The sequence below is a fragment of the Scleropages formosus genome, chromosome 7, assembly GCF_900964775.1.
Source record: "Scleropages formosus chromosome 7, fSclFor1.1, whole genome shotgun sequence".
Lineage (NCBI taxonomy): Eukaryota > Metazoa > Chordata > Actinopteri > Osteoglossiformes > Osteoglossidae > Scleropages > Scleropages formosus.
Window position 1 is genome coordinate 24,850,317 of NC_041812.1, and position 13,974 is coordinate 24,864,290.

The 13,974-nt window shown below is 44.0% G+C and overlaps 2 protein-coding genes across 2 annotated transcripts; one reads left to right on the forward strand and one right to left on the reverse strand.

Annotated features, from left to right (window-relative positions):
• Window positions 1-4,850: 4,850 nt before the first annotated feature.
• On the reverse strand, window positions 4,851-5,973 carry LOC108926240 (leukotriene B4 receptor 1). The gene has a single exon (XM_018738830.1). The coding sequence runs from the start codon at window positions 5,916-5,918 to the stop codon at window positions 4,851-4,853; it is 1,068 nt and encodes a 355-aa protein (XP_018594346.1). The 5' UTR covers window positions 5,919-5,973.
• Window positions 5,974-7,122: 1,149 nt separating this feature from the next.
• On the forward strand, window positions 7,123-13,753 carry amfra (autocrine motility factor receptor a). The gene is made up of 13 exons (XM_018738747.2): window positions 7,123-7,897; window positions 8,035-8,127; window positions 8,462-8,626; window positions 8,920-9,072; window positions 9,576-9,616; window positions 9,800-9,932; window positions 10,142-10,275; window positions 10,380-10,490; window positions 10,625-10,815; window positions 11,156-11,259; window positions 11,497-11,631; window positions 11,828-12,021; window positions 12,297-13,753. The coding sequence occupies exons 1-13, from the start codon at window positions 7,673-7,675 to the stop codon at window positions 12,454-12,456; spliced, it is 1,839 nt and encodes a 612-aa protein (XP_018594263.1). The 5' UTR covers window positions 7,123-7,672; the 3' UTR covers window positions 12,457-13,753.
• The last annotated feature ends 221 nt before the right edge of the window (window positions 13,754-13,974 follow it).

The following is a 13,974-nucleotide window of genomic DNA, read 5'->3' on the forward strand; positions in this document are numbered from 1 at the left end:
CTGCCATTAGGCGCATAAGCACAAACGACAGTAAGAGACCGTTCCCTGACCCGAAGGCGCAAGGAGATGACCCTCTCAGTCACCGGGGTAGACTCCAACACATGGCGGATAAACTGGGGCGCTATTAATAAACCCACACCCGCCCGCCGCCTCTCACCCTGGGTAACGCCAGAATAGTGGAGAGTCCACCCTTGGTCGAGAAGAGTGGTTCCAGAACCCAAGCTGTGAGTGGAAGTGAGCCCGACTATATCTAGACGGTATCTCTCAACTTCCCGCACCAGCTCAGGCTCCTTTCCCCCCCAGTGAGGTGACATTCCAAGTCCCAAAAACCAGAATTGGCGCCCGAGGTTTGGGTCGGCCGGGCACTCGGCCCTGACCACCGCCCAAATCACAATGCACCGGCCCCTTACGGTCTCTCCGGCAGGTGGTGAGCCCACCGAAGAGCGGCTCCACATCATGGCTTCGGGCTGAGCCCGGCCAGGCCCCGTGGGCATAGACCTGGCCACCAGGCGCTCGCATGCGAGCCCCCCCTCCAGGCCTGGCTCCAGGGTGGGGCCCCGGTGACCCCATACCGGGCGGGATAAACGAAAGCCTTGATTTTTTCTTCATAAGGGGTTTTTGAACCGCGCTTTGTCTCGTCTGTCATCCAGGACCTGTTTGCCATGGGAGACCCTACCAGAGGCATATAGCCCCAGACAACATAGCTCCTGGACTCATTCAGGCACTCAAACCCCTCCACCACGGTAAGGTGGCGGTTCACGGAGGGGATTTCGCATTCATTCTTTGTTTAAAAGGTCCTTACACTGCACAAGGAGAGGTAAATTATAGTGAATGCTGTGCCTGTAAAGAAGCCCTTATGTGGAGATTTTGCAAACTCCAACTGCAAAGTTAAGAAAAGCACCAGTTCTTTAGCCACTATTACCACCACTAATGGGAAGTTCAAACTTTGGACTGAGTGCTCTTGTCACAATAAATCAAAGCTGCAAGCACTTACTTATCAATGTCAGATTGTCTTTTTAGCTTTTAAAACCATATGCAGTTTTTTAAACAAAAATATACACCTATTATACTGAGATGTTTACAAAAAAACTCTAGGAAAGTGCTATGAAGTTTTGCCTTTGTGATTGTCCTCAAACATTGCTGCCTATGTATGGTTTGGAGAAAACCTATAAGATCAAAATTGTTTCAGGAGAGAGAATGGCTTTCATTTCATGGTACTTAGAGAATGCAAATTAGTACAGGTTTATTGGGACATGTTCAACAAGACTTACCACAGGATGTGCATTCTGGGCTCCGCTCATGCAGCACCAGGAAATACGAAAATATTTCTGGTCCTTCAGCAGCAGTGTGATAATGAAGGTTTCAAAGTTGTGGTCTTTACTGTATGAGATCTGTTAGAAAGGGTTAGTGGAGTTCTTGTGTCATTATTTTTACATTTATTTGCTTAGCAGATGCTCTTCTCCAAAGTGGCTTACAATAGATACTATGTAGTGTTACTAGCCCACACACCCTATTCACCAAGGTGACTTACACTGCTAGATACACTACTTACAATGGGCCACTCATCCATACATCAGTGAATCACACTCTCTCTGTCACTCACATGCTGTGGGGGAACCTGAACAGCATCTCTTTGGACTGTGGGAGGAAACCAGAGCACACAGAGGAAAGAGGAAACCCACGCAGACACGGGGAGAACATGCAAACTCCACACAGACTGAGTGGGGATAAAACCCTGTTCTCTCACACCACCCAGGTGCTGTGAGACAGCAGCACTGCTCACTGTGCCACCATGCTACCCATTTTCTCATAAGTTATGAGCTTAATAGCGTTGTCTGTTTTTAGGGCAAAAGAACTAGTCGGAGAGCCGCCATTCAGCGCCTCCCTGCCACGCACTCACACTGCGTTTTTGTTTATTTCAATTGTAACTCACATGTATAACCCTTTCCCACTGTGTCCTTTAACCTGACATTAAAAAACAAATATTCATGAGGACACGTCACTGAACCAAAGTCATTCCCTCTGCATTTTCCTAGAGCCACCGATATTCTTTTGTTCAGCACTTCCACGGCACCCACACTGCGTCCCGCCATTGCTTGTCCAGATTTCTTTGAGATGTACAGGCTGGACACAGAAGAGCATTCATCATTCAGCACTTTAGTACTAGGAAACAAGTCACCCATACAGTATATTATTGGAGCAATTCAGACCGAACACTTCTCTTAAGGATACAGCTTCAGGGCACTTAATATTCAGCAGAAATATACATATCTGTAACCACTTTGTCCAAGTGCTGCCTTTCATGTTCCTCAGATAATCTATTTTTATTTATTTATATTTTTTTAATAGAATGAGTGATGCCTTAGTAACACAAAGAAATGTATTAAAATATGCATTGTGATAGTTTTCCGCATAAGTTCTCAAGCTTTGATTCTTCTACCACGATTTCTTTTTAATCCTAAGCATCAGTCACAGCGTCTGCACATTCAGTATATTCAGCAAGTATCGTTCAGTATTTCTCTTGAACACACAGGGACTATCCGAGAAGGGAAATATTTATGGAATTAGCCCGATAAACTGCATTCTGGTGAAGACATGTGGAATGACACAGTGTCAACTGTTACCAGCATCGCCGCTTTTTCGGCTTACGCAGCATAAACATGAGGCTGATTATGAGTCAAAATATGGAATATCTGTGCGTACCACAGCAGAAGTGAAACCCAGCCTAGCGATGAGTGCCTGGAGGCCTCACTCAAGTACGGACCCAGAAAGTCAAGGCAGAAAGAAAAGCAGGTGGTCTGGCTCATGCAAAACCTCCCCTTGTAGACGCAAATGAATGCAGCTAATGACGGCCACACAACAAACAAACTAGACCGCAGGTCCACATTTAGTGATGCTTTCAGTCCAATTTATCTGCTTTTCTTTGTGAGAAAGACTTTCTCTCCGCAGGATTCAGTTCCTCTTGTCTTTGGCCTGAGACTCAAGTGCTCACGTAGAGTTTGCACAATGCGAGAACGCAAAATAGATGTTTTCTTTAAATAAAAACAGCAGTGCAGGAAGTGTCCTGTTTTCCTCCTCTTCCATACTCATCTTGTCGAAGCAACAGCTTTGATCGGCTTTACAACATATTTGCTTATTCAGATTGGCGTGAGGGGGTGCGGTGGTGCAGTGGATTTGTCTGGGTCCTGCTCTCCGGTGGGTCTGGGGTTCGAGTCCCGCTTGGGGTGCCTTGCGTTGGACTGGCGTCCCATCCTGGTTGTGTCCCCTCCGGCCTTGCACCCTCTGTTGCTGGGTTAGGCTCCGGCTCACTGCGACCCTGCTTGGGATAAGTGGTTTCAGACTCTGTGCGTGTGGGTTGTTGTGGTGCTTTCAGGGTTTCCTATAGTTTCTCATGAAATTCTACAAAATGTTTCAGACGCTAACTTGTGTATTTACCTCATTTTATTGTGGTCCATTTCAGGTAACTATTTTCTCACCAGTGGGGTTCTGGTTCAGTTTTATTTTCCTCTTTACATTCCTAAGAAGTTTTTGCCTTACAGAATTACCGTCATCGACGAGGACGGGAGACAGAAGGTAGGGTTTGGACCCAGGTGCGGGTTTGTTTACTTCGTGGCAGAACGCAAGAGCAGACAGAGAACAAAGGTCATGGACAGGAGTGGGTCTTCCGAGGCGCGGGCATCGTTTTCATGGGCGAAGCAGGTCTCAGAAACCGCGTGAACAAGCAAGGGTCAGGAGCCAGGAGAGTCAGGAGCAAAGAACGAGGAAACGGGTATGGGGAACGGACCGCTGAATCACAAGCCCAGCAGGAAGGCATTGTAAGATTCCGCAACCCTGTGGGGCGACGGCGCTCCATTTATACCTGGTCGTTCGGATTGGCAACGGGTGCGGTCGCTTGGCTTGCTGTCGTGGGCGTGACAGTTACATGCGAAGAGACATTGAGTGTTCTGCTTTTCAGACGTAACTGCAATGTAGAAATCGTTGGGAAAAGCAGGTTTTTGGGCAAAACTTTTAATGGAAAATAAACAAAAGACATTTCCACAGAGAGGAATCCTGTTTGTAACCCTTTTACCGTGTCCCTTTGGTAATGTGGTGTAGACTTTATTCCTCTTTTGCGTCTTTGCCTTGAAAGCTCGGGGGGAATTTTGAAATATTCTCATGTTGCAATTCACAAAAAGGAAGTAGAAACCCCAGTGTTTAAAACTGCGGCACATGAACTGCGAAACTTGCTTTTAAAAAACTGATGAACATTCAGATGCATATTTTACAATACCTGAGGTGTGAAAACAGATTATCAAATTAACAAACAATTACAAAGTTTTATAGAAATATCCATACGTGATCTCTTGTAAAAGGAGCAGCCTCATTTTTAAAACATGCTTCCTTAATGCAAATGTAATGTGACTGAAAAGCTCTCTAATTTAAAACACAATGATCACAAACAAAAAGAGTTAAATGAAGTGAAAAACTATCAATGTCAGCAGAATCTGAACAAAATATGAACGACAGTGGACTTCAGAGAACTAATATCATTACAACTAGTTTTATCTATGCCAAACAGCTGAATGTAAAGCTAAAACCTTACTGCACGAATGGTCAAGAAAATGAATATTTCTCAAAAGCATCATTACAATGACTGCAGTTCAGTATGAAGTCTGTGAAATTAAAATCACTGCAATCCCGTGATGGCTCTGGGGAAAGAACCAAAAATAAATGAAATAATATCCATGAGTCTGACAGTTTAAATTAATACATAACATCTTCTGTACAGAAACACGAGTTACAGAAATAGGAAAAAAAAAATTCCATTCAGTAAGTACATACAAAATAAAAACACCATTTTGGAAAGCTGCTCAGGAAAAAGCATTTTCGCCTATATCAATGTCTACAAAAACTTTTGGATCTGTGCTGCATGCAGAGGGCTCACATTGAGAACTGTGTCTTTTGGACACAAATGACAGTTCCTTGGTCCCTTCACCTGTAGCTGAGCTGGAGATGTGGCGGAAGAGCTTCAGCATGCCGCTCTCCCAGAGCGAACTTCGGAATGTGCGTGCAGCGAAGACGTATAGAATGGGGTTCACAGTGCTGCTGATGAAAACCAAAGCCCCTGTAGCGAAGGCCATGTTTTCCCTGGCAGACTCCAGACTCTGCATCAAGTCAGAATATGAACTTGAATTCTCAATGATGAGTGCTACCAGGGACAGGATGTTTCCCACATGGTGAGGAATCCAGCACAAGGCAAAGAGGACAACGATGCTAATAATTAAAACCATAGGATTCTGCTTGGACTTGAAGGTCATCTGCGTAATGCGGCTCCACAGGCAGCTGTAGCAGATGACCATGATGGAGAAAGGGATCACAAATCCGAGCAGAGTTTCCAGAAGCAAGCAGACAACCTCCTGACTAACCGAGGTGTAGTTCCTGGACAGACACTGCTCCTCGTCATCCAGAATCTGCGTGGGGATGACGGGAATGCTGAGGAGGAAGGCTGAAATCCACAAGGGCAACAGTACCTTGTTCAGCAAATTCCTCTTCTTCCAGCTGACACAGGCAAAGGGGTGTCGGACAGCAATGAATCGTTCCATGCTCATTAACGTGATGAGGAACACGCTGGCATACATGCAGGAGTTGACGATGTAGACCATGGCTTTACATACAGCCTCACCAAAGAGCCAGGAGTGGATGAAGGAGAAAATCCAGAGAGGAAGCGTGATAAGCACCAGGAGGTCAGCAATAGCCAGATGCAGGATCAGCATTACGGTGTGGGACCGCTTCTTGACATGCTGCAAGATTGTCCAGATGACTAGAATGTTCCCCGGTGTGCCCACCAGGAAAGAGATGCTCAGAATTACGCAGGCTGCCACAGATCCTCCGTCAAAGGCTTCCATTTCCTTGCTGGGCAATGTGCTTGTGCCATTCATGTCTTCCCCGGTATGCTGGGAGGCGCAGACAAAGCTTACCACTGTACAAGCAACAACTCTGTTCCCGTCAAAAAACGACTTTGACAAGAAGAGGAACAATGTTCTTGGGAGGTCTCTTGCACGGCAGAGAATAGTGACTCATACATTTCATTCTTGCACTGTGAGATAATAGTGAAAATGTGTGTCACCTCAGGCAGAAGACAAGTGTAACAAAAAATGCATTTAGCCTGAAATGAAAAAGACTATTTTGAGAAATTCTGCATCATAGCTGGGTTGTCTGTGTTGAAGGAAAAAAAACTATTCAGTCAGTGTATATCATATAAACGAGTGTAAGCATAAGTTCATGATAACATGTAAATATCTCAACTGATGTGCGTACGACACTTTCAGAACGCAACATCCGATTTTTTAAAGCGCAAACACATCCCAGGCAATTTTACGTTTCGCTTCATAATACTGACGGCTCTTTTTGAGTGTTTTTAAACGAAGCGAACCTGAAAGAAGCTGCTAGTTAATCCTTCATACTAAACTTATTTTAACATATTCATTTTAAAATAATTTTTTCACAAAGTCACAGAAAATAGGTCAGACATTGAGGTGAAACAAAGAGCAAATTATAGCACACGTGCCAAACAACGTCATTCCTCAGCAGATGAGAGCAGTTTTGATTTTCTGCAATCTAGCAGGGCAGCTCTACTGGATGATTATGGTGGAAGTTGGAGCTATTTACTATGATTCTGGATACAACAGTTATTTCTGGATGCCATACTGCTGTCTCTACTGGCTATTTTCCCTTGAGAACAAAAGAAGGTGATGCCAAAGATGACTTCACAGTTAAAAGAGAGACTAAAAAAGAGTTAAAAAGAGAGCAGGCTGTTTATTTACTCTGGTGCCCTTGGTTACTTATGTTTGCCCTCTGTTACTTATTTAGTTGTTTGTGCCACTGTTTGCCCTGTATTGAAAAACATTTTGACATTTAGTTACAGTCTAGTCCAACAACAGACAGTGGTTATAATATACAAAAACCGTAAATGAAACAAATTATAACTGAAAACTGAACATTCTCTGCCGGATTGTCTTTATCTCGAGCCCTAAAAGAAACCCGCGTTACTATATGTCTATCAAAACAGGCGGTAAAACCATGGCTTTGAAACCCAGGATGAAAAGACCCGGATGCACCGGAAGTGATTACGGCGAAGCGGAAGTGAGGGCTCGTTAATGCTGGATAGCTCTGGTTAAGAGCTCCAGCTTCGGCGCTGTTTGTGTCAAGCAGAAAACGTGAATATTGAGTCAAAAACAGGATTAAGCGAAAAGTCACTTTGTTCTATTTCTTTTACTGGGAGTGCCAAATGTTCGACTAGTCGGGAAGCGTATTAGGAATGCCGTATTATACTTTTGCCGCCTCAACTAGAACCAGTTGAGTTAGCTCCTGAGCTGTTTTCAGACACAGCACCTCCGGCTCGTCTGTGTAATCTGTACTTTGGAATGGAGCTGAAGTGGATCCGTAATTCTGGTCGGAAGTAGGTGTTACGCAGTTAGGACGCACGTAATTAACAGTCTCACCCGAGAGTCACGCCCTGACCTGTGTAGCTCTGTGGCACTGGGTACCAAAAAATAGCCTTTTACGTCATAAACTGGGTGTAGAACCGTGAGCCGCTTTGCTCCAGACCCACATGGGTCCCTGACTCTGACTACCAGTCGAGTCGGTACACTTCAGTATCAAGTCAGGTGTATCCAGGTGAGAGTGTTCAAAAATGCCACTACTTTTCCTGGAGAGGTTTCCCTGGCCCAGTCTGCAGACTTACACAGCCTTGAGTGCCGCCCTGCTCGCCGGGAGCGTCCTGAGCGCCTACAGCACGGTGACGGATCCGGGGTTGGGGCTCTCGGAGGAAGCGGGTGAAGAGGAGCTTTCCGGCTCCGGCGGCGGGGTGGCTTCAGGTGTGCTGTCCTACCTGCTCTACGACAGCTTCTTCGTGTGGGTGAGAAATACATCGCTTCTGCCACGGTACACTTTGACTGGACTGAACGTGCAGCAGTGACAAGTTTTAGCGAGTACAAGTGGAAGACAAGTTGCCTCTTTTACAGCGCTCTTTCCAATAACTGCTTATTTTCATAGGTGCTGGTGAACACAGCTTGTTGTTTCCTCATGCTGGTTGCCAAGGCGATTCAGTGTATAGTGTTTGGACCACTCAGGGTCAGTGAAAAACAGGTGAGGAAGAAAATGATCGGTTGGCTTTTCTCTTTATCAGATTGTTGTCTGTAATTGTAAAAAAAATCACTCTGTTATTGTAATTGTATAAATACCTTTGCCTTTGAATCTTTGAAGGTTAAATTTTGCTTAACCATGTTGTTTACAGAGCTGGACAAAGCAAATGTGAATTCCTGTTTAGACCTCACTAGCTGACTTTAGTGAAATACTAACTTTTCATAAAAGTTCGAGATGGTGAACTTCTCATTGTCAGGCTGTCTGCGATCTTTTCTGTAGTACATGAATTGCCCTTTATGTTCCTCTCACCAGACCTGTCTGTTTACTGCCATTCCAGCATCTGAAGGACAAATTTTGGAACTTCATCTTCTACAAGTTCATTTTCATCTTTGGAGTGCTGAATGTGCAAACCTTGGAGGAGGTGGTCATGTGGTGCCTGTGGTTTGCTGCACTCATCTTCCTCCACCTCATGGTTCAGCTCTGCAAAGACCGCTTTGAATATGTAGGTTTAATTGGCAGTGGGCCTCTCTTCCTCTGTCTTCTGGTGAAACAAGATGGCTTTTCTGGTTCAGGGGCTGGACTTGAATGTTGTCAAAATCCTGGGTAGGATTCCTACTGTAGTAGCCTTGGTCACAGTACTTGACCTGAACTGCTACAGCAGAGTAACTGGTTGGATGAATGGGTATTTGTCAGATTTATTAACACTTCAGCATTGTATTGTAGGATCTCCGAGCGCTTGGTTTTGCTGAGACACGTTCTGGTCATGCTAGGCTCATCTACTCTTTCCCTTCACAGCTGTCTTTCTCACCCACCACGCCAAGGAGCAGCCATGTGCGTGTGCTCTCACTGCTGGTGGCAGTTTTGGTCTCCTGTGGCAGCATGGCAGTACTCTGTGGGCTGGTGGGGGTTCCGCATGGCCTCCACACAGTGGCCTTCATGGCTGCAGAGGTAGGGGCTGGTTTGCATGAGCAAACTTGTTTTAAGATTATTTCAGTTTTGTGGAAAACTGAATGCTTACTTCATGCTGGCTTTAGGGAATATAGTACTTAGTCTGTGCCTTTGGTCAAAGCATGTAAGCTTGACTCCTACCTCCTGCCATTGTACCCTTTAGCTGAATTGCTCTAATAAAAATTACCGCTTTTTGTAAATGGGTAAATTGCTGTAAGCAGGTTAAAACTATGAGTCACATAGAGAAAAGTGTCAGGTAAATGAATAACTGACTGAATACTCTTCAAATTTCAAAAAAAAAAAAAAAAAAAGTTGCTGTTGCTAGGAAATTTTAGCATGTGTGTGTATAAAAGTGTACCTGAGTGGGTCATACTACATTACAAATTGTACATGTGTATTCATCCATAAATGATTAATATTATTTACATTTTTGGATGCTGGTGGTCACTGTATAAATGCTGTTTAAGAATTGTGGCAATAGTTTTCCTGTCTTGTTTTTCCAGTGTCTGCTCGTTACTGTCCGCACTGGCCATGTTATCATGCGGTGAGTTTTCAGTATGTTTCTGGATTATCTAGTCATTTGTTTTGGTTATTCTTTTCCCAAATTTTGTTACATTTTAGCAAAGAAAAGTTGTGTTTTTTCCATCAGAAAGCAATAAAACAGAAAAAGAAGTTATGGTGACAGTTTGTTCTTATTAAGAGACCTGATGATTTTTTTTAATTGCAGCTATACCATCCACCTGTGGGACCTGAATCATGAGGGTACCTGGGAGAGCAAAGGCACCTATGTGTACTACACAGATTTCATCATGGAGTTGGCCTTGCTGACCCTGGACCTAATGCACCATATCCACATGCTGGTAGAGGAGCTGTAGTCCAACACCACTGAAACTTTTCACACAGGCTTCTCATTTAGTTTTGTACATGTGCCTTAATATTATAGAATGGGACACAGAGTAAATAAACAAAAGCCTCTGTTTTTAGCGGTTTACAGTTTTGCCAATAATTTGTGTCAGGTGAGGTGCTCCTTATCATAATGGATCCTGATTTTCCCTTTGTCCCTCCTCAGCTCTTCGGCAACATTTGGCTGTCTATGGCTAGCCTGGTGATCTTCATGCAGCTCCGCTACCTCTTCCACGAGGTTCAGCGGCGCATCCAACGCCACAAGAACTACCTACGTGTTATCGATAACATGGAATCCAGGTTGGAGTTCAAGCTCTTTCCTATTTATTCTTCTTTTCTGGTCACTGCATTGACTTTCATTGTGTTAGGCAGGTTTGCTGTGCTGAAATATGAGGTATGTTCAGGTTTGAGGTGGCCACCCCAGAGGAGCTGGCTGCCAACAGTGATGACTGTGCCATCTGCTGGGATTCTATGCAGGCTGCACGCAAGCTTCCTTGTGGACATCTCTTTCACAAGTAAGCAAATGAGTCACTTGGCCTCTTAAGTTGAAGTCACTTGAGTTTCCACCATGAGTGTAGAGTTGTAGTAAGTTGCACTCTTATAAATAAACTTACTTATTTAGGTAAGGTGCATGTTTATTTGGGCACAGTTCCTGTCTGCGATCCTGGCTAGAACAGGATACTTCCTGTCCTACATGTCGCATGTCTCTGAACATCAACGAGGGTGACCAGGCTCAGGGGGAGCGGCAGAGAGAGGCCCTGGAGGACAACATGGGCGCTGTGCCTGGAGCAGAAGCCCGACCTCTTCACAATCAGCACAACCACTTCTTCCACTTTGATGGTAATATGCAATTAACACAGATAAGTAGTGCATGGGGAATACATTTTTTGCTGACACTATCGTGCAAAAATTTGTTTGTGCAGTTTGTTCAGTAAATTCTATACACTGCATAGATTTGTGTGGAGAAGATGCTTAGTTATGTATAGTTTCCTGTGAAGAAATTCCCCTAAAGATGTTTCAGTTGGCTACATCCACCTATGTGTTTTACACAAGAAGCTTTTCAGTGGAAATCAGAAAGAAAATGAAATTTCCCTTGTTACTCATAGAGGGTATGCAATGCAGTATTTTCCCAGCTCATTGATACAAAGTTACAGACTGAAATTTACTTACCCCAATGCAGGATCCCGCATTGCCAGTTGGTTGCCAAGTTTTTCTGTGGAGGTCATGCACACCACCAACATCCTGGGAATGGTTCAGGCCAACAATTATCAACTGAATGTCATGGTAAGTACTCTGAATCTTCTGGTATCCCCAAAGCTGGACTCTGTTCATTTACATTTATCCATTTAGCAGATGCTTTTGTCCAAAGCGACGTACATCTCAGCAAAAGTACAATTCATGCATTACATTAAGAGAAGGAGACAACTGCAGACATGAAAGTCTCAAACAAACCTAGTTTGTTACCTACCACTCGCTGCACCGAGGTTCAGCCATGATAACTGACCTTTTTCCAATTTGTAGGCACACCAGATCCAAGAGATGTTTCCCCAGGTGCCCTATCACCTAGTGCTGCAGGACCTACAACTCACGCGCTCCATGGAGATTACTACTGATAACATCCTGGAGGGTCGCATCCAGGTGCCCTTCACTGCACCGGTATGTGGTGTTTGTCAAGCCCGAACAGGAGACTGTATGAGCAGAGGTTGGGTCCAAAAGTTTGGTGAAATTTTGTATGTCTAACATAACAAGGAAAATATTTACCCTTTCAAAGGATTATGATAAAGGTTTGGTGCAGGTGGATTAGGTTAGTTCATGAGCTGATGAAGTGCTTTGATGCTATCTTATTCCTCAGCCCAGTGAGCGGCCCTCCGTCCAGGAGAGCTCCACCTCAGATGAGCCTCTGGAGGCCAGTGGCGGGACAGTGGATGTCTCACCAGGCCAAGTGCCTGACACAGAGATCAGGGGCAACCGCTTCTCCAAGTCAGCAGCAGAGAGGCAAAGGATGCTGCTACAGAGGAAGGAGGAACTGCTGCAGCAAGCACGCAGGTGCCACTATCCCTTAGTCCTGTGTACAGCACAGGGCCATTCAGACTGTGTCTGCTAGGCACCAGGGCAGGGACTACAGGGATCAGCTTACTAGACAGGGCACCAAGAAGCACAGCTTTTAAATTTGCTGAATTATAAGCTGATTTCTACTGGTTCATGGTGGTTTCCGTCTTGTATAAATATTAAATGTTGTTTTTAAATGGATTTCTTCAGTGTTCCTACCCAGTGAAGAAAAAAAAAAAAAAAAAAAAAAACCTCTACCTGTGTGCCCACAGGCGGTACCTGAGCAAGAGCCCTGAGGAAGATGATGATGAAGATATCTTAACCAGGCTGGAGGACAACTCCCCTGGGTCAGACTTGGCTTCAATGCGCCGCCTGATGCTAGCTGCCGCTGCAGAGCGCCGGCTGCACAGGCCCCAGGACTTGTCCCAGTGAGGTTGGAGCAGGAAACCACTGGGAGTGTATCTTCACACCAGCAACAGTCTCCTTGTGTGTGTGTGTGCGCGTGCACTAGAGACTGACTCTTAGAGGTCCAGACTTTGGAATTGTGGGGCTCCGAGTGCTGTTCTTTGAGAATTAGTTATTGGCACAGAAATGCTGCATCTGTAGGTTTCTTATGCACTGTTAATTACCTCTGAAAGTCTTTTTTCCAGAAACATGAAAAAATCAAATTTAAAGCCTGATAAACTCATTGCAATACATTTTGTTGCCTGGAACCCTGTAATTCTAAATGTCGAAATCCTGATGAAAGAAAAATTTCTCCTGCTGTTCTTTCTTTTCCAAAATATGTTGGAACAGGCATGATATTTTGCTAGGCTGTGACTTTGGTATGCTGCTTTGGGTTGCTTTAGCAAGAAAACCTTTTCAAGAGCCCAACTATGTCTTGGGAGTTCAAACCTTTAATTTTCAACCCAGGAAACGCACCCCATCGAGTATAGGAGCTGTGTAGCGAGCAGGTTGTCTCATACGTACGTTCCATACATTATGGTGAGATGGACATGTGCAAACCATTTTCTGATTGTGACCAGTTGGGTTTTGGTTAGAATCAGGACCAATGTTATAATGGTATCTCAAGAGAAATTTTTATTTTGAAAAGATGTTAAGAATCAGCTGTAAATTTAAAAGATGCTGAAGGTTTTTTTTCTTTGTGTTGAAGTTTCTTTTTGTAATATGAATGTACTTTAATACAGAAGGCTTTAATAGAAGTTGCCCTGTGCTTAGGACATCTTCTGCATCTTTTTAAATTTATTTGGATGTGCAACTCTTTAAAACTCCAGACAGATGTGATCTGGATATATAAATTTTATTGGATGGAAGATGGAAAACATAATATTGAAATTTCTATATAACTTTGTCCGCAGAGAAATATATTTGTGCACAGTGTTAATGCCTGATGGTCAAGGAATATGCTTAACTGAATAAGAAACGTGAGGCTTTGAAATGCTGCAAAAAAGATGGAAAGTGATGATGGAAAGTACTGTCGTTAGTATTGAGCTCCTAACAGCATGAGCGGTTTGTACATGGTATAGTGTGCCAGAAGTGAAGAGGTTGTAAACCACAGTTGTGTGAAAGGGGTATGTTTCAGACAGGTTACATGTCGCTGTTTTTATTGCAGCGCCTGTGTTTGCCAAGACAACACTGATCACACAAAGTGTCTGTATGTACCTGTATGCAGCATGAATATTTTACACACATAAAAAGCAATTGTTTTATTTCCCCCCCCCCCTTTTTTTTTTTTGCTGCTAATACTTTTGAGTTTGATCATACAAATTCATGATGATATTCAGATTTCTTAGTTACTGTTTTAATTATTAGCGGCGGTCTAGTATGACATATTATACTGAAACATTCAAACCAGAACGTTTCTTCCAATAAATCACTCTCCATTGGATGCCTCTTTCTACTTTAATGGTGTCCACTTTGCATTGCAACAGTGTGTACTTGTTTAACAGT

What these genes read in the sequence shown, in the direction of transcription:
- LOC108926240 (XM_018738830.1), bottom strand. Translation starts at nt 5,918, where the DNA reads ATGAATGGCACAAGCACATTGCCCAGCAAGGAAATGGAAGCCTTTGAC.
- amfra (XM_018738747.2), top strand. Translation starts at nt 7,673, where the DNA reads ATGCCACTACTTTTCCTGGAGAGGTTTCCCTGGCCCAGTCTGCAGACT. An exon ending in TGCACCATATCCACATGCTG is followed by an intron (nt 9,933 to 10,141) that starts GTAGAGGAGCTG and finishes GTCCCTCCTCAG; the next exon opens with CTCTTCGGCAACATTTGGCT. An exon ending in AGGTGCCCTTCACTGCACCG is followed by an intron (nt 11,632 to 11,827) that starts GTATGTGGTGTT and finishes CTTATTCCTCAG; the next exon opens with CCCAGTGAGCGGCCCTCCGT.